At 44.9% G+C, this 21,078-nt stretch overlaps 1 protein-coding gene across 1 annotated transcript in view; it reads left to right on the top strand.

Moving 5' to 3' along the window:
- Positions 1 to 414: 414 nt before the first annotated feature.
- LOC144797956 (vomeronasal type-2 receptor 26-like) overlaps positions 415 to 21,078 on the top strand; it is a 29,125-nt gene continuing 8,461 nt past the window's right edge. Inside the window, exons 1-3 of the mRNA XM_078668761.1 lie at positions 415 to 672; positions 1,285 to 1,373; positions 19,595 to 19,826. Of these exons, the coding sequence (XP_078524887.1) occupies positions 415 to 672; positions 1,285 to 1,373; positions 19,595 to 19,826 (579 nt within the window). The remainder of the gene's footprint in view (positions 673 to 1,284; positions 1,374 to 19,594; positions 19,827 to 21,078) is intronic.

The following is a 21,078-nucleotide window of genomic DNA, read 5'->3' as shown; positions in this document are numbered from 1 at the left end:
AAAGATGTAGGAACGTTTTCCTGTTGTTGACAAGGGCCAATAAAGTCAGATGTTTTTACGCTTCAAGACCTTATACATTTGAAAAACTGTGCATGGCTGCTGGTAGGGAAACCACAACTTTGCTCACCTCACTTCAAGTCCTTTGCTAACACATTATAATAACATAATTTGCAAGTATTATTACTCTTTGATATATGGTGTGTGCATAAACAACTGAAAATATTACAATACATGAATATCTCAAATATTGATGTGAATTAAGTCGTGGTTCTATATTTGAATTCAATCTAGAAACATCTGCTGGTTCACAAAAACTATACAAGGAAAGGTTACCAATTGAGATTTTAACTTGTGTCTCCTTCTTTATCATTCCTCATCAGATTCTTCATTATGGCATACAGTTGGGTTCAAGCCATGGTCTTCACCATCATTGAAATTAACAAACAGCAGGCTTTACTTCCAAACATTACACTGGGATTCCAGATATTTGATTCCTGCCTGTCAGTACAAAGAAGTTTGCAGGGGACTGCTTGGCTGTTAACAGGTAGAGGAAAGCCCATCCTGAACTACCGGTGCCAGAATGAGTCTGTCATGACTGCAGTCATTGGGGAATCAATCTCTACCTCCTCACTTTCAATGGCCAGATTTCTGGGACTCTATAGGATGCCACAGGTAATGGGTGAGGTGAAATTACTTATACAGTTCTTACAAAGGTGTCCATGGGTTATCCATAATCATTACTGTCTCAATTATTACGTGGCTGGAGATTCATTACTTTTATTTCAGAAACCCAAAGCATCTACTCCAATCTCATTTCTCTACAAATGATAAAATAATACACACATAACGTTCTCATTAACCCAGTACAGACATCCATAAATAAAAATAGGATGATGTGTACTCCACTTATTAGACTAGAGTTATTGAGTCCTTTAAAACCTCTTGAACTACCATACCAATGTGATGTTTCATATGGAATGTTATGAATTTACATTCTTCCTGATGTGGAGCTTTTCTTCTGGAAGATTCTCGTACCCAGTTGTATATTAGTTAAGCTCAAAATCATAAATTCTCCACATTCAATCATACATAAATGCCAAAGGGTGGCATCGATCAAGGGTTTTACATCAGATAATGTGCTTAAAACACACAGCATTCGGTTGAAATGAATATTAAAATTACCTGTAAAAGTTGTTCTTTGTCTATGATGTCCAGTAAAGCCAGGTTTTCCTCAACATATTGCTTTTGTTGCCTAATGCTGAGCTGCTTTATCTGATCTCACAGGTCAGTTACTCTGCATCAATTCCACTGCTCAGTGACAAAGTTCAATTTCCCTCTTTTGTACGGACATTCCCTAGTGACTACTTTCAGGCATATGGACTTATGGAGCTGGTGGTGAACTTTGGTTGGACCTGGGTGGGGCTTCTCTCTGGTGAGGATGACTATGGAACTCTTGGCGCCCAAGTGTTGAAAGCAAACCTCTTGGCATCTGGAATCTGCATAGCATTCCACGAGACTGTCCCCATCAGCCCTTCCACCAATAGAAACACTGTGATCAGTGATGTAGTCAAGAGATCCTCAGTCAATGTCATCCTGGCATTTTGTAATCATCTTTACCTGCTTCCAGTACTCAAGTCGCTTGCCAGAGAAAACCTCACTGGGAAGTTGTGGATTACTAGTGATGCATTGTTCACTACCACCATTACCGCCAGCGCTGAACTTGGCAACATCATGAGTGGCTCACTTGGTTTGACTCCAAAGGAGGGTAAGGTTCCAGGGATGGAAGACTTCTTCCTCAACGCTCATCCTTTCACATCACCTAGTGATGTTTTTATTAAAACTTTCTGGGAGGAGGCCTTCGGATGTCAATGGGAAACCAGTAATCTGACTTCGAGAGATAGCGGCATTAAAAGTACAGGCTGGTGCACTGGAGCGGAAAAACTGGATCAAAGAAATTATGACTATGACCAAAGAATCACCTATAATATTTACAATGCTATCTATGCTGTGGCACATGCCTTACACAACATGCATTCCTGTGTGCCAAGACATGGGCCCTTCACTCATAATGAGTGTGCCAACCTCAGCAATTTCACACCATGGCAGGTATGTGACTAAGATCTTTTATTCTTCCATTCTAGACTGAACTCAAAAACTTTCTATGGTGTCTTAAGATTTGGCTCAAAGAGTTTTTGGTGCAAATGAAATAGAAAGTGTAGTTTCTGGCTGAACGTAATCATTGTGACTGATGGGAGCGAAGTTGGTTGGAGATCAATATGAATGTTGAAATATTTAACTCGGTAAGCCCTATTTATAAACAGATTTCCACACCTAGCTTCACCTTGGGGATTGCAAGACAATGTTGCATGCAATTTTTAATGCACAGAATCAGAATTAGCAGAGATGGACATAAAATGTCACACCTAACTGCAAAATTCTCTAGTATGGCAGGGTTTCCCAGGTCAAAACGTTGGAATAAGTGATTTGAAAGAGGCAGTGTTATGTTGTTTGGCATGCAAACTGCATTGAACATCAACAATGTTAGATTTGTATTGTTATTCACAGACATGTTACATGGCCATCAGCATGACTGTACCAATGTGAGACTCCACCAAAATCAATCAAAAAAGAATACATTAATGGACTCATTTAGAAGTGGGCTTTAATTGAACATTTAGCAAAAATAGCAGATGCCCCTTACACACTCATCTAACTTTACAAAACTCATTTTTAAAATATGTTCAGGTGGAGTACTTGATGGGGGATATCCCATTTGCTTTGCCATCAGGTCCTCAATCATGTGGCGGTGAGTCTGGAAAAAATGGTCTTGAGTGGAGGCCCATTTTAGGCTGTCAATCATGTACCATTTTCATTGGCTTCACCTTCACCATAGAGTTGTGAAGATGTTACCTGATCTACATGGAGAAAGATTACCAGCTTGTTGGGAAAACTCCCAATGCAGTTCTTGGATTTCCAGGACCCAGATTCAGTCTACAACCACAACACTGCGAATCGCAGGAAGGTGAACACCCGCCACTGCCCTCCGGCGTCTCCGCCACCCTCCTGCCCATTGGCCGCCCCGCTCCCGCCACCCAGCTGACCCGCCCTCCCGGCTCCTCTCTTATGATGCCCCCAGAGCGACCGCGCAGCGGACGCGCGCAGCGGGAGCACCGATTGAGCGCCGAAGGTGCGCCAAAGGTAAGCCCGTCTGCGCCCGTCCGCGCCTGGACCGCGCCCAGTGCCAGGACCCCTGGCCCCCACAGACACCAGCCCACCCGCCGGACCTACGACGCCACCGAGCTCAACGCACTCAACGCCGGCCGGATCCCTGGATGCTACCGAGCCACCCCGAGGCGCACCCACGGACCTTTCTGCTGCCGCTCCTGCAAGTTCACCTGCATCCGGACCTGCACTACACCAGCACCAACCAAGACGAGCACCAGCAGCAGCCACCTGAAGTTCATCCTGCTCAACACCCGCTCCGTCCACAGACACGCCGTCGAACTCTGGAACCTGCTCGACACCTCAGCCCCTGATGTCGCCTTCCTCACGGAAACCTGGATGAACGCTTCCTCAGCGCCCGACATCGCCATCGCCATCCCGGACGGCTACAAGGTCATCCGGAAGGACCGCGTCAACCAGACAGGAGGAGGCATCGCCATCATCCACAGGAACACCATCCGCATCACGACCAACACCGACGACATCCTCGCACCCGCTGAACACCTGCACTTCCAGATCCACACCAACCCCAAGACCACCCTCAGAGGCACCCTCATCTACAGACCCCCTGGACCACGCACACAATTCAGTGAAGACATTGCCGACTTCATCAGCCCGCACGCCCTCCCCTCCGCTGACTACATCCTCCTCGGGGACCTCAACTTCCACCTGGAGAACAACAACGACCGCAACTCCACCACCCTGCTGGACAACCTCGCAAACTTCGGACTCAAGCAGCTGGTGACCACCCCCACCCACTACGCCGGACACACACTCGACCCCGTGTTCTCATCCAGCAAGGACATCACCTTCAGCCACGCCACCGGACTCCACTGGACGAACCACAGCTGCGTCCACTTCAGCTTCAGAAGGACCACGATCCACCACCACCAGCAACAGGTTGCACGCAGAAGCTGGAACAAGATCACAGCCGACCAGCTGGTGACTTCCCTGGGCAAGAACCCTCCCGCCGGCGCAACGAACCCCAGCCAGGCGGCCACCAACCTCACAAAGTGGATCAGCAACTGCGCAGACGACCTCGCCCCTGTGAGGACCCCGCCTAGCAGACCCGGCAGCAAGAAAGCCCCATGGTTCACCGACGAACTCAAGAGCTCCAAGAGGAACTGCCGAGCCCTCGAGAAAGCCTGGCGCAGAGACCCAACACCGGACAACATGACTGCCCTCAAGCTCGCCACCCGAAAACACCACCAACTGATTCACGCCACCAAGAAAACTGCATTCAAGGAACGACTGGACAACAACGCACACAACAGCAAGGAACTCTTCAACATCGTCAAAGAGCTCTCCAACCCCAACGCCGGAAACAACAACATCACTCCTTCACAAGACCTCTGCAACTCCCTCGCCTCCTACTTCTACAACAAGATCGCGGACATACACAACAGCTTCAGCACTCAACCGACGCACGCCACGACCAAACCACCACCCCCCATCACCGCCCTCCGCGCCTGGACCCCGATCAGCACCGAAGACACCGTCCGCACGATGAACTCCATCCACTCCGGATCTCCGACCGACCCCTGCCCTCACCACGTCTTCAACAAGGCCGACGCTGTCATCGCACCCCACCTGCGGGACATCCTCAACACCTCCTTCGACACCGCTACCTTCCCGGAGAGCTGGAAGCACGCCGAACTCAGCGCTCTACTTAAGAAGCCATCAGCCGACCCCACCGACCTCAAGAACTACCGCCCCATCTTGCTGCTCCTGTTTCCTGCAAAAGTTATCGAGAAGATCGTCAACAAGCAGCTGGCCGCCTTCCTCGAGACGAACGGATCCCTCGACCTCTCGCAGTCTGGATTCTGGGCCAACCACAGCACCGAGACTGCCCTGATTGCAGCCACCGATGACATCCGAGCCCTGCTCGACAACGGAGAAACAGCGGCCCTCATCCTCCTAGACCTCTCCGCGGCTTTCGACACTGTCTGCCACCGCACCCTAGTGCAGTGCCTCAACAACGTCGGAATCCAGGAGAAGGCACTGGAGTGGATCATCGCCTTCCTCGCCGGAAGGACACAGAGAGTCCGCCTCCCCCCGTTCAGGTCAGAAGCCACCGAAGTCATCTGCGGCGTCCCTCAAGGCCCCTCGCTCAGCCCAACCCTCTTCAACGTCTACATGAGCCCCCTCGCAGCCATCGCACGCCAACACAACCTCAACATCATCTCCTACGCCGACGACACCCAGCTGATCCTCTCCCTCACCAACGACCCCGCCGCCGCCAGAGCCAACCTACACGAAGGGATGACAGACGTAGCCAAGTGGATGATGAACAGCCGCCTGAAACTGAACTCGGACAAGACGGAAGTCCTCATCCTGGGATCCTCACCCTCCGCCTGGGACGACTCCTGGTGGCCCCCCGCCCTGGGCAGCGCTCCCAAACCAACAGACCACGCACGCAACCTGGGCTTCATCCTGGACTCCTCCCTCTCCATGACCAGACAAATCAACGCCGTCTCCTCGTCATGCTTCAACATCCTGCGCATGCTACGTAAGATCTTCCGGTGGATCCCCACCGAGACCAGGAAGACGGTCACCCAGGCCCTCGTCACCAGCCGTCTGGACTACGGCAACTCCCTCTACGCCGGTACCACCGCCAAACTCCAGAAGAGGCTCCAGCAGATCCAGAACGCCTCAGCATGACTCATCCTGGACATCCCCCGTCGCAGCCACATCTCCGGACACCTGAGAGACCTGCACTGGCTCCCGGTCAACAAGAGAATCACCTTCCGTCTCCTCACCCACGCACACAAAGCCCTACACAACCAAGGCCCAGGATACCTCAACAGCCGCCTCAACTTCTACGCTCCCACATGCCAGCTTCGATCGACCGGCCACGCCCTCGCCACCGTCCCCCGCTTCCGAAGAGCCACCAGAGGGGGAAGGTCCTTCTCCTACCTGGCCGCCAAGACCTGGAACTCCCTCCCAACCCACCTCCGCCTGACCCAGGACCACCTCGCCTTCAGGAAGCAGCTCAAGACCTGGCTGTTCGAGCAGTAGCGGACCCCCCCCTCCCCTAGCGCCTTGAGACCCTCCGGGTGAGTAGTGCGCTATATAAATGCTTTGATTGATTGATTGATTGATAGTAAGAAGGGGAGGTGACAGTGGTAGATAAACAAAGGGACAGGGAGACTCATAATGTGAAGTCCCAGGGGAAGTAAGCTGAAGAGGGTGCATTGAAATGGAGTAAGTTTGAGTGAGTCAGGAGTGGCAGAATCAGCTGCTAACAACCGCAAAAGCAAAAAGTGCAACATCTTGAATTGGCTGTGTGCAAAGACATTAGTTCTGCAGCTCCTGTGATACAGTTCCTGTGATACAGCTGTCTAACAGTCATGCTCTAAATAAAGCTCTGCATTTGTATTTATACTGTAAGCTGTAAGGTAAAAGCTTTAAAATTCTGTTTACTCAACAAAGTAAAACACACTTCTGATGGAAATAGAGATAGCTGTTATAGCAAATACCTAACACTACCGCCCCTACCCTTCCCACTTGTCATATTACCTTGTTTGTCTACTTTAAACGTAACCCCCCATTGCGAGAACATCATCTCTTTGTTTTGCCTTTATTCTGTACACTAATGCCTCTATGCATTTCTAAACCTAAATCTATGCATCCTATATATTAGTATGTTAAATTATCGTCAATTAAACAAAATGTAATTGAATCAAATAATGCACCCTTACCCAATTGCTAGCTTTGACTGTGTGATTTGATGAATATGAACATTTTATATATAAAATGTATGTAATCTAGTGCATTGAATGTAATCAAATCATGTTTTCCAAACTATCACCCGTAAAATGTATATTTGCCATCTATACTAATATAATAAAGAGGGAGCCCAAACCTTTGAGGCGGGTAAGCTCAAGAACTACAGCACCAATCGGATCACCCAATACAGCATTGCAAACTACAGTATCAGTAGATGGTCATAGGCTATACAGCAGTCCAACATATACCTTAGAAGGGGAAAAGAACGTTTTGTGAAAAGTAATCCGTTGTGGGCTTGTGCGTTGTGGGATTCGGCAAAAGAGAAGCGTTCTGTGTGGGACTAGCATTCCAATATGAGTGGGTGTGTCCTTTAGCATTGTTGTGGGCGTTGGACATTGACGCGATGTTGTCCGTCTAAGTGGCGTAGGCTGGAGCGGCCAAACACATTTGGGGATGGAGCGAACACACATGTTCGCATATTGCAGGGGCGTAGGCTGGAGCGGCCAAACACGCTGGAACGGCCAAACACGTTCGGGGATGGAGCGAACACCGGAAAAACACGTTCGTGGCTGGAGCATGTTAAGGTACAGTGGCGTCGGCTACAGCATGCCCGGACAACGTCGGGACGGGCTGCTATTATTAAATAAACACATTTTGATGAAATTCGACTAATTGAACAACTATCATGCAAATATTAAATCTAACCCTAATCCCAACAGTTGTTAAGTATTAAACTACATTTAAATTCAAAAACCTTTACTTACGCAATCTGGTCTACAAAGAATAACTTTAACGTTAAAACCTGATACTAGCTGCAACCACCGTGTACTCTCTCATTTAATTATTTGAATGCAACTTAATGTAATTAAATTAACACTGTGTGAGAGATTTCCAAAAATTGCATTTGTGTAATTAAGTAAAATTGAAAAACAAATAAGCAAAATTACATCTCTGGGTCTTCATATTGAAAAATGATACTAGGGATGTATTTCGAATTCAAAGAAAATACTGCAGAAGTACAAGACCTATTATATAATCATGTAGCCATTTTATTCAATTAAGCCTGCTCCTGCCACACTATGGAACGTATCACTGTTCTTAAGCCCAACTACCTTCACCAAACCCATTTTTATCTGTTTCACTTTTGTCAACTTTATTTTCACTTTTTATTACATTATGCCTGTCCTGTGTGCTAACTTTTCATTTTTTGTTCCTCGCTTGTCTATTTTTGCAATATTTTCCCTTTTCCCTTAGTTATCCATATCAAAGGACAAATGCAGACAGCACTGAATGCACTATCGGACACCCTGTTGTCAACTGCAGTGCAAGGGGTTAACACCCCACCATATTTTTTATGAGGTGGAGGTGACAGTGCTCATTTGTTTTGGACAGCGCCAACATCCACTCATGTAGCAGAAGGCAACAGGCCCAGAAAGGAGTACACATTGGCAGCGCACAAGCAGCGTAGAAGAAACGTGTGGTGCAGCATGTACCACCACACCTTGGTTTCCCAGACCCAGGGGCAGTTGATGCACGCCTGACCCAATTGACTTGGGGGAGGACCTCCTCAACTTGCTTGGTGCTGAGATGGCAAGGCTGGGTAGATTTTGTTTAAAATGATTACATTTGATATAGATATTAGTTTTCTGAAGGCATTATTTCCATCATAGCTAATTTCACATGTAAAGTTTTGGAGTGATCCATCAAGTGGGGGGCTGAGAAAAAGTGAGGGAGGTCCCAAAATGTGTTTTCCCCATGCACTTTCCATAGGAAAACTGGGATAAAGTGATTCATATATCATGACTGATTGGTATTCCCCCAAACTTGTCAGAAAGCTAGAATGAAAGGTGTGTTGAGTTGTGGTGGAGTCAGCAATCTCCACAAAAATACTCGATCAATCCTCACTTCTCACATAATCCACAAAGGATTCCAACACTACGGAGTTATTTTGAAGTTATTTTATAAGAGGGCTACCATGACTCGTTTCAACTGCCTGCAGTTTAATGTTGTGGGCTGCTGCAGGAATTGAAGCAGCCCCCCAAAAACTCCAAAGTAACATGGTATGTCTCCAGGGTCATTAACCCCTTCGATGCTTATGACGGAACGGTTCCGTCATCAGCGTCGGTTGAGCTGTGCTGATGACGGAACCGTTAAGTCATGACCACACCCGTTTTTTAGAACCTGCAGCACAGCGCGAAAATTCGCGCCGCGCTGAAGGTGTTAAATCCATGACTCCAGGGGAATTTACAATTTTTTTAAACACTCAGAATTCGATCTCTATGTTCTTCAGCTGGAGTGTGAAACTCTTTTCGTTTTTTTTATGATTGCATATTGTGGGCTGAACATGTTATAAGAAAGACTCAGAGACATGTTGGGTTTATTTGAAAATAAAAAAAGTCTGTGATTTTCTTTTAACATTGTCCAGCCCACCAAATGCGATCATAAATGTTAAAAGAAAGACTCACAGATATGTTGATTTCTTTTTTTATCAAAAGTTTATTAAATATTTTTATCAAAATCATTATTATTGAACATTGCATTATTATTAAATTATCAGAATAAATATTTGATTTAAAATGTTGTTCATTTTTGGAGAAAGATGATAGATGTGCTTTACATCATTTGATATGCTCACTCATTGATAAAGCAAATAGGCCCACTTTTTAAGTTTTAGTGTGAAAGGCCATGCGCAGCATGGTGTTGGCTGCCACAGGGCCTGTCATACTCCAGGCTCTGTGGCCAACGCCACATTGCACACAGCCTTGGGTTGCCGGCCTTAGAGGAGTTGGACACAAGGCCTGGCCACATCTGATGACATCATCCAGTGACTGTGAGTCTTTTTGAGATGTTTTTGTGTGTTAAACAAATATACTAAGGTACCACAAATGTTAAATTAGTACACTTTGTGTTCTACTGAGTGATTCCTTTTTTTAACATAGTTAGTGTAAGTTGCTGTGTGACTGTGGGTATCTGAGTGATGGTACAGGTATGTGAGTGGATGTGTGAATGGCTGTATGAGTATAGAAGTGGGTGTCTGAGTAGCTGAGTGGGTGACACAGTGGCTGTGTGAGTGGCTGTATTTGTGAGTGAGTGAGTGTGTCCATGGCTGTATGGGTGGGTGAATGAGTGGCTGTGTGAGTTGCTGTATGGGTGGATGAGTGGCTGTGTCAGTGCCTATATGGGTGTTTGTGTATCTGAATGGCTGTATGAGTGAGTGACTGGGTGTGTACGTGGGTGTATGGTTGAGTGAATGGCTGTTTGAATGAGTGTTTAGTTAAGTGAGTTGATATGTGAGTGGTTGTATGGAGCAGTGAATGTCTGTGGGATTGGGTGTATGGGAGAGTGACTGGCTGTGTGAGTGGTTGTTTGGATGTGTGAATGGGCATGAAATTGGTTGTGTGGTTGAGTGAGTGGTTTTGTGGGTAAGTGAGGGATTCTGCTGAGAGGCTGTGTGGGTAAGTGAGTGTGTATGTGAGTGGCTGTATAGGTGAATAAATGGGTGTGCCACTACCTGTGTGGGTGAGTGTGTAGTTGTGTGAGTGGCTGTATCAGTAAGTGACTGGTTATATGATCAGGCTTTATGAGTGAGTGGGTGGGTAAGTGAGTGACTATGAATAAGTGAGTGGTTGTGTGCCTACTTGTATGGGTTTGTAAATGGCTATGTGAGTAGTTGTTTGGGTGTGTGAGTTGGAGTATAAGAAGTTGCATGGTGGTGTGAGTTGTTGCATGAGTGGTTCTGTGGATGATGTCATCATTGATGTCATTTGAGATGTCATGAGTTATGTCACTGACCATGTTATAAGTGATGTATTATGTTAGGTCATGAGCAGTGCATTGCAGTGCATACGTTATAGTTAGCTCAGGTAACTATAACTGCTGAATATCACTGGTTTTAAACAAGTGAAATCAGAGCCTAACTATTAAACGTTGTTGTAACCTTTAGTTTTTCAGTGAATTTTGATGTTTAAAAAAAAAATCTATTTCCTAACTATATCTTCCCTGACCTTTGAGAGTGTCTGAGTGGGTCTGTGAGTGGGTGTGTGAAGCTCTGAGCGGTATGTGAGTTGGTACGTGAGTCTCTGAGAAGGTGGGATAGAGAATATGAGTGATTCTGTAAGTGGTTGTATAAGTGTCTGGCCATGTCTGTGAATGGGTGTTCATGCCCGAGTTTGTCTGTAAGTGAATGCATGAGTGCATGGGTCTGTGAATGGATGTGAGAGTGTCTGAGTTGTTCCGTGATGAGTAGTTCCGTGAGAAGGTGCATGAGTACCTGCTCATTTTCTGCTCACTTCTGACCTTTATAGTTCGTCTTTCTGCTTGTTTCTGACATGCATTGTGCCTCTTTCTGCTTGTTTCTAACATTTCATTTACCTCTTTATGCTTGTTTGTGACCATTATCTTTTCTCTTTATGCTAATTTATGCCTTTTATTTAGCCTCTTTATGCTCATGTCTGGCCTTTATTTTTCTTCTTCCTTCTCATTTCTGAGCTCTGTTTTCCCTCTTTCTGCTAGTTTCTGAGCTTTATTTTGCCAGTCCTGCTCGTTTTAGAGCTCTATTTTGCCTCGTTCTCCTTATGCTAGATTCTCACCTTTTTGCCTCTTTCTGCTCATTTCTTATTACTCTTTTTCATCTTTCTGCTTATTTATGAACTTTATTTGACCTCTTTCTCCTCATTTTTGATCTCTATTTTGCGTCTTTCTACATGTTTCTGACTTTATTTTTTCCTTTTTCTGCTGTTTCTAATCTCTATTTTGCCTCTTGCTGCTCATTTCTGTCCTTCATTTTGCCTCTTGCTGCTCATTTTTGATCTTTTTTTCTGCCTCTTTCTGTTTGTTTATGACCTCTATTCCGGCACTTCCTGCTTGTTTCTCACCTTTGTCATGTCTCTTTCTGCTCATTGATGACCTTTATTCTGCCTTTTTCTGCTTATTTCTCACCCTTATTTTGCCTCTTTCCGCTCATTTCACACCTTTATTCTGCCCCTTTCTGCTCATTGCTGATCGTTATTCTGTCTCTTTTGCTCATTTAGGACCATTATTTAGCCTCTTTCTGCTCATTTCTCACTTTTGTTTTGTCTCTTTCTGCTTGTTTATCACCTTTATTTTGCCTCTTTCTGCTCATTGCTGACCTTTATTTGGCCTCTTTCTGTTTATTGCCTACCTATATTCTGCTTATTTCTGCTTCTATCTGACTTTCATTCTGCCTTTTTCTCCTCATTCCGACCTCAATTCTGCCTCTTTTTGCTAGTTTCTCACCTTTATATTGCTTCTTTATAATCTTTGCAGACCTATATTCTACCTCTTTCTGCTCATTGCTGACATTAATTCTTCTTCTTCCTCCACTTTTTCCCTGGGACTACAATCGGAGCCGGCCCCCGGCCTCCTGAGGAAGCCAGCATTGTTCTCAAAAACAGGCAGCTGCAAAACATGCAGATCTCTCTCTGTGAGGACAATCCTTTCTTCTGTTTCCCTTCCCGCTTGACAGTGGGAAACAAATACTCTGATCTCAGCAAGTGGCAGCAGTTTCACAGCTCTGACTTGCTGAGAGTGAAGTTTGTGTTTTCTCTGACTTAGAGCGATCTGTCAAAGTCAGTTCAGAGCAAACAGCTATGTTCTGGGGGTGGGCATCCTAGGACATAGCAGAAGCCAGCCATAGGGGTAGTAGTCTCCAGGGCCATATATGGCTCCAGGAGTGGGGCCACAGGACCTACATCCCTTGATCTACATGGGCCCGCCCCAGGGAGGTGGTGATCCCCGGGACTGTATGTGGCCCGGAAGGGGTGCCTTGTATCCACCCTTCCTGTTTTGGTTATATTATAGGCCCCATGGAGGTGATGGCCCCATAGCCCAGGGTGTTCTGCACAGCCCCCCATTACTTTTAATTTAGCCCTGGGGAGGTATTAGTGCCTGGGACTTTAACCCACCCCAGAATGGCAGTTCATATGACCCACCTCTAAATGTAATACGTAGCCCAGCGGAGGTGGTAGCCCTGAGGCTTGAGAGAGCCCATGGACGGAGGTCCACACGGCCCTCTCCATTATACTACAAAAACCCTGGGGAGGTGGTTGTCCCAATGGCTTAAAAGAGCCTCAGGAGGGGGGCCCTCAGGAGCGGGCCCCATGTGCCCCTTCTTTTTTTTAATCCTGCATACTCCTTGGTCATGCCCACCTGGGGCTAAACAGTTGAGAAGTGCAGGCGCCCAAACTTTTCTATATTTTTCAGTGGGAATCATGGATCCAGCGTAATTCCCGGTGAAAAAAATGCTTTTTTGTTAAGGTCTTCCTACCCTGACCACTTTTAATGTTTTTTAATGTTGTTTCAGGGACTTGGTTAAAGCTGAGTCACACAATGGCTGCCAACGCTTTCTTGTTGAAGCATTGGCAGCCAATCAGATCCCAGCATGAGATCAGGAGGCTTACTGAAGCCTTTGCCTCCTTACATATCTATATTTGGATTTCTTTTAATATCTCAAAAACTACTGAATGGATTTACACCAATTCACAAACTGATCGCTTTCTAACAAACTTGGCATAATTCCGTTCAGCAGTTCATGCTGAAGCTGTGTCGAAAATCTCTAAGGGAATTTGCTAATGGAAAATGTGTTTTGAGGCTTCTTCCCAGCCACCGCTTGATGAATCACCCTAACACTTTCTAGACAGTAGCTGAAGTGAGCATCATACTAGTTTGAAAATTTGTCATAGGGCGCTAAAGTCACTGGCAAAACAAAAAAATGCTCTTCCTTTGAAAACAGCATTCTAACTATAACTAACTACTAGCGGCTGCCAGTAGGTAATGCATATGTGTACATATATATATATATTGACACGCTTGATCCCCTGTATGCACGAAGAAGGGCAAGTGCAGACCCAAATAGTTTCAGTGGTTTTTATTGTGCTACCACCCTGACGCCAAGATGCGTTTCGGCCGGAAGCAACCGCGAGGACAGCCAAAACGTGTTGTGAAAGTTCTTTGAGAAAATAAAATCTATTTTTGCCAACCTGAAGAGGTGTTCGCTATATATATATATATATATATATATATATATATATATATATATATATATATATATATATATATATATATATATATATATATATATATATATATATATATATATATATATATATATATATATATATCCAACAAAAGAGTTGCCCCTGTGAGGAAGACCGCAAATGGAACATCAGCCTCAAAGATGACTCTGCTTTTATTTATCAAGGCTCAACTTGTTTCAGGATCACTCCCTTGCTCAAGAGCCAAACAAGCAAAGACAGCAACAGCAACTCGGTGAGAGCACCTGCATTCAAATTATAGTCCCGCCTCTGATGGGCGTGTTCTCTTGCCGCAAGGGCATCTGGTCTTTGCAGTCTCAAACCGTTGTGTCCCCATGTGGATTTTGCTGTGAGTCAGATATTCGCCTTATTCCCCAGTGGGCACAAGCAGGGAGTCCAGTCTGTCAATAATTTTTCACCATCTTGTGCTGTTTTCACCCCTGTGACCCAGAGCCAGGTCCTGCATGACTCTGCAGGTCCGTGTCACATGGCGGGTCACACCTCGCAGCATAGGCTAGCCGCTCAATATCCTGAATATGTAGGTATATCATGCCTATTTTCTTGGTCCCCTCCAGGGGAATCCACAATCCCTGGGCAACTTTAGAATTTCCAGGATGTTGGAAAAAATGCAAATGTGAGGTGAATACCAAATATGGAAAATAATTAAGTGGACCTAAGCACAAACTACTCCAAATAGCTATAAAGGTCTCACCTCTGGGGTGAAGAGGAAAGACTCAACAGTTAAGGGGTTAATCCCTCATGAGCCCCTATTCCAAAATCCCTTGGCATGCAACAACACACAAATATGATGCATGTGTTGCATGCCATCCCACAAACAATATTCTTTCTGCAATTTACTTGAGTAAAAGTAAAAAAACCCAAGGGTGTGGCTACAGCAGAGAAAAATAGTGATGCTTTCCCTCCAAAATCCAAATCTAAAATGACCCCGTTCAGATTAGAACAGAAGAAGGGAGTCTATAAAACCTGCTACTTTATTTACACAAGCCTCCTAGTCTCTATAGCCAGCCACGGTCGGTAGTGCATGTACCTGCAGGGCGGTGACGTGGGGAGGGGAGGGGTAGGGTGGGGGGTAGTAATCTATGGATTACGGAGCTTCACTGGTAAGTAAACAGATAAATAAATAAAACGAATTTCGTTGCGTGCACTGCATCCCCAAATGCGATGCAGTGCACACAGCAAAATTTGTTTAATTATTTATATGTTTACTTACCTGTAAAACTCCGTAATCCATAGATTACTACCCCCTACCCTGCCCCTCCCCTGGTCAGCGCCCTGCAGGTACACCCACTACAGACCGCGGCTGTCTTTAGCAGTTTTCTCGTATTACAAAAAAAATACATAAAAAATAAAAAACTGATCTGCTTGAATAAACATTCAACTCAAAATATATTTTAAGTGAATTTTCACATGACCACATTAAATAAACTGCTGCTCGCAGTTTTGTGCTAATAAAATTTCCTAAATGGTCTGCAATGGAAAGAAATTACCCTGAAATATATGCTGATTACTGGTGTTAAAGAGAAGGCCTGGGCGAAGCTCATGGAGTTTCACTCTGCGGAATTCCGCTGAGTTACCAGGAAACTCTGTTAAATCCCACGGAGTTCTGCGAGAGAACGGAGTAGTCGCCTCTGCCATATATCTGCCTCTGCAGTGCACATAGAGCACAGAATCGCAATGAAAATGAAGCTAGCCCTGCAACCCATTTGCCTATAAACTATGCAAGGACCCTGACAAAGCTAAGAGGTACAAAGACAGCAGTTAGAGGCAGGGCTAAAAAAAACATGCAAATCAACACCATTATGCACTATGCAGTATTGCTGATCTGAGAAATACCTCACAAATGATGACTGTCACACAGGTACAGAGCAAAACGATTCAAACTTGGGGCCTCATTAATGAGGCCGTGCGTCACTTTTACGCCGCCGGTGCGTCACTTGACGCACCAGTAGCGTAAAAAATGCGCCTTGTTGCGCCATATTTACAAAGTGACGCATCTAGGTAGATGCGTTACTTTGTAAACCCCTGCACCACATTATACCTGCGCCAGGTATAATGTATGCAAGGGGGGCGTATTGACGTAAGAAAGGGTCATGGAAGTGACGCAGTGAAATCTATAGGATTTCACTGCGCCATTTCTTGGCCGCTAATGCGTCAAAATCTAACACCTGCTTCATGGCAGGCGTAAGACTGACGCAGGCACTAATAACATGGGACTTGCCCATGTGAAAGTACAAATTTCTGGAGTTGCGTCACTTTTGCGCCGACAGATCCTTCAGAAATACTGATGTATCTGTAACTCCTTGCGACATGATGCGTCATATTATAAATATGACGCATCAATCATGACGCAATGATGCGTCATTTCTCATAAATGAGGCCCTAAGTACCCTCATTAATAAATGTCTTGGCTGCAATACAGAGGGCAAAACACAATTGGAGGCTGCTGTTGTAAGTCAACGCTATTTATTTTTTAACCTAAAAAATGCTTTCTTGTTTTCTACTTACATACCATTATTTCCGGATAATATATTATTCTGCTGTTTTTGTTATTAACCCTCCTTGCAGAGTATCTGAAAATAGACAAGGCCGTAAGATCCAAATGTGTAATGGAACGCATGTGAAAGCTGGAATTACTAAATTGCAACACACGTGCGCCAACAATGAGGTGCTGTGACTCCTGAGATCAGCCTGCCTATGAATACTTCACCATTCAACAGGGACGAGCAAAATGCATCTTGAATGGCATGAAGTAACTGTAGTTAAGTAAAGGTAACCCAACATTCATCAAGGTACGAAGGCTGCTTTTAATCAGCCGTGAAAGGACGAAATCCCGGGGCAGTTCTACAGGCAGCACACACATCTCAGCAGGAGGTGATTATCCCTCTAGTGCATTCTTGCCATGGGTCTCCAAGAGCACTCACAGGCCAGCTATGACGCTTTTAAATCGGAAACCAAAGATTAAGGAAATCATAAAATGAGTGAGAAAGAGAAACCACAAACCTGGTATGTGTCTCTGCTCCGTGCTGAATGAGGCCACTGAGATTCAAGGAGTTTCTAGTGGGCAGGAGTAGTTGTGTTGCCTGAGGGAGGCCACTTCCACTACAGGGGCTGAGTTGAAGCTCTGGGCAGGGGCTTTGCCCTGAGGTACACACTTGGCAACAGGAACGTAACACAGGCCCTCGCAGCCCCCCGCGGTGCAGGAGGCCCCTGAGCTACAGGGGTCCCCAGGGCACAGTACAGAGGCCAGAGAGTTCTGGATTAAATCCAGAGCGGGCCTCCTCCATGTATCTTGCAGGAGGGGGGCCTCAACTTAAGTTATGCCACTGCCTGGCAGTGGACACTGGGATGCAGTGTGTGCATTATCACAAGGGCTCCTCAGTACATCACTGGGCACTTTTCATTAAGTCCCTGTTTTGGGGGTTTATCTATGTAAAAAATACAGCAACCTTTCTTTCAGCAGAGACCCTTACCTCCTTGATTTCAGTCTCCACCTCAAATCCACTTCAAGGCCCTGCTATACACCTCTCACAGACAGTGTTATGCTCCTCAAATGAGCTTCACTTTGCAGGGGTGGCCGGACGACGGAAAACTATGCTACTCTGCGGTAGGCAGAGATTTTGCTGAACTCCATGCTCCAAGTGGAGTGTGGCATAGCAAAACCGCTGCTAAATCTGCAGGCGGAGCAGCGTTTACAGCCCACCTTTATAAACGAGCTGCTGCTCATTCTCAGAAATAGCAGCTTACTTTTGATCCAATCATGTACTTTCCTTGCTTCTCATGTTAGGATTTTTCCACACCGGACATTGGAGACATCACTTGGGCGTCAAAAACACAACAGCAGAGGCCAGGAGCAGAGTTCAGGGCAGGTATAGTTGGAACTGGTCATCTGGGAAATTGCAGGAAAGGCCTCTTGTAGCTTGTTGTGTCCGTGTAGCTTTAACCGGAGATCAGCCTTATGACCCTTGGAGTCAATATCTTTGTCCTCGTCCAGTCTACTAGGCTCTTTTCAGGTCACAGACAGCAAGTCCAGTCTTCTTCCATGGGTCGAGAAAGTGTTCGGCGGAGAGCACTAGGGATACCACATTTATGCCTGGCACCAGCCTGTGCGTGGAGGAAACCTCTGTCCACTTCCTAATCAATAGATTAAATGTCTGCAGAGATAAGCCTACCCAGCAGCTTTTTCTGTGTGCCCTACTGCAATGCCACAGTGCCCCTCATTACCTAAAACAAAGATGGCAGAACCTTCCTTCACCTGTGCAGTGTTTTTGCGCCCAATCAGAGGTGTGGCCATGGAAATGACTAGTGCCTCCTCTCTGAGCGCTCTAAACCAGTCCCGAGGACAGATCCCCTCCCTCTGGGATTGGTGCCTAAGTAGAGAGGAGAGAATAGAAGGCAGTCTCAAGTGTTAGCCCAAACTGCCTGTGACATGGTAGTCCTCTTCAAGTTAATCAAGTTCTTGAGCACTGCTCACAGGCCATGCTGTTTTGGCAAAAGGTGCACTTCCCAAAACCCAAAACCTTTGTTTTAGCTCTGGGAGCAAGTTCACACCTCATCAAGAGAGCTATGTTGCTCATGTGTGACAGTTGGGTTCATGCAAATGAGTATCCGAAGGCTTTAGGCAAGCAAATGCTAGCTTTCTAAAGTAACCTTCCTAAGATATTTGTTACAAATTCAACTGCACAAGTGATTTGCGCTTGTAATAACTATTCTAAAAAGACTAAACAAATTGAAAACTGTTGTTGTTTCCTAGCTGAAGACAACATCATTACATTTAATAATGTATCCCAATGCTTTTTTGGAACAGCCAACCCAGCTTCAGTGAAAATATCTTTTGAGGGCTTTTCCCTCTATGGACATGTTTAAAATGTAACTTTTACATATCCTGGGCCTCATTTATGAAAGCCTTGCGCCACCGGTGCGTCACTTTTTCCCATGTTAAAAGTGACGCACCGGCGGCGCAAGTCCCTCATAAATAAGGCCCCCTACTTTTAAATACCATGTACTTTGAAGAAAGGCATTTCTAAGGTTGATTTATTAATGTCTCAACTAAGGGCTTAGGCCTGTCAAAAGCTTTTTTTTATTGACAGGTTGGATTCGGAGTTTAAAACGGTATGAGCCAGGCTACCGATGAAGGCTGCAGTCCCAATGGGTGCTGAAGACCACTAGCGCCATTTAACTTAATGGCCTGCATACACTTTGTAAAATATACAAGGGAATTTTAGGTAAGTTAAATATGTCAAAATAATCATGTTAAAAGGTGGCACACATGCACCTTACCACTGATTAGCAAGTGGGAAGCTCACAAAGACACTTAGCAAAAAGATTTCAAGCAGAAACCTTGGGGTAGACTGTGCAAAAGATTGTAATTTCCACCAATATCTAAATGGAAGGAAACCCCAGAATCACAAGTAAAAGGTGTCAGAACCCATCATGCCAGAACGGACAATCAATTTGGTAGAAGAACGTGCATAAAAACAATAAGGGAGTTTTGACATTAAGGGCTATAACAACCAGCTTTACAACTGAGAGGGTAAATTTACCATTCACACTAAATGTGTTTTTATTGTATTCCAGCTCTTACATTACTTGAGGAATGTGCACTTCAAGAACAGCCTGGGGGATGAGATGTACTTTGATGTAAATGGTGACCCACCAGCCTTGTATGATGTGATTAACTGGCAGCTTAAGCCAGATGGGACCATCTACTATGTGAAGGTTGGGAACTTTGATTCTGGAGCACCATCAGGGCAGAAGCTATTTGTCAATACAAGTGCCATCCAGTGGAACAAGAAGCGTAAAGAGGTGATGCCAAAATATATGTGGCTTCAAGTGTGTCTTTTATTCAAGTGATGGGTCATTGTCTTTTTGCTATTTGCTTTCATGTGGCTTCCAGTGCTGCTGACCAAGGAAGTAAGCTGTATAGTGCTGGCTGCATGAACGTGACTGCACATTTTTCTTTCTGTCAAAGGAAAGGGGGTATAATACCTAGTACAATGGTTAGATGTGGCAAAGTAGCTAGAGCTGCAAACTTTGGAACTGGAGAACCAGAGTTGAATCACCACATTGCCTCAACTTCTTATACTTTTGAGCAATTCACTCAATCTCCCTGTGCCACAATTGTGTAATGTCTAGTTATCTTCTAAAGTACTCTAATGCCCTGGGGGGATTATACAAAACAAAAACAAAAAACAAGTAAAAAAATGATTATGTCAACTATATTTGTAGATGGGATCAGATGGAAGAATAATTCTTCACACAGGTCACACAGGAACTGATTAAGGAATTACAGTTTGGAGTTAGAGTACATCCTGATCTTTCCCAGGTACTTGTCATTGCTATTCCATGGCAGAGGTTTGTAGAACTGATGCTGTAAATGATCAGAAACTAATTTGATGATCAAGAAATGTGATCATTTGATTCAGATGTTACTATCCTGATGTCCGAATGCCAGTGTCACAATGATCATTTTGTTTTTTTCGAGCCAAGCCATATTTTGGGCCATCTGTTTGGAATAACTTTGAATTTCAATATTTCTTCTCAAGCCAAGCCTAACAATAATGAATTATATGTTACATTTTCAGAAAAGAGACCTAACAAAAATATATAACTTGGCCCAAAATGCTTCAGATCACAATGTCCAGACAGAGACAGAATGTGAGGTAGAGGTGGGTAGACAGAACTGAAAAAGTTTATATAGTGTGAAAAAACACTTGAAATAAGGGGCGCAAAACAATTTCCCAGTTAACTCATTCCTAGGAAAGTCTCTACCACAAGAGTTGCCTCATCAAGTATAACATGAAGATGTGGTCTAGAAACGTAGTTGCTGGCCAAGGAGAACGAAGAGCAGGATTTCATCTGGCCAAATAAACTAAGATAATTGATAAACCACTTTTACCCCTTTTTCTTCAAACAGTAAATGTGTATAATGTAATTTTAATCACACTAATACTATGCATAATCTTTCTCTTGCAACTATGGGACTATTTTAGTGCTTGGCGGATGAGCACTCCATCAAAAACAAGCATATACTTTCTTAATACTCTTGTAATAAGGC

This window comes from Lissotriton helveticus, chromosome 12 (assembly GCF_964261635.1).
Source record: "Lissotriton helveticus chromosome 12, aLisHel1.1, whole genome shotgun sequence".
Taxonomy (NCBI): domain Eukaryota; kingdom Metazoa; phylum Chordata; class Amphibia; order Caudata; family Salamandridae; genus Lissotriton; species Lissotriton helveticus.
The sequence above is the reverse complement of the archived record's forward strand: the minus strand, read 5'-3'. Positions and strand labels throughout refer to the sequence as shown.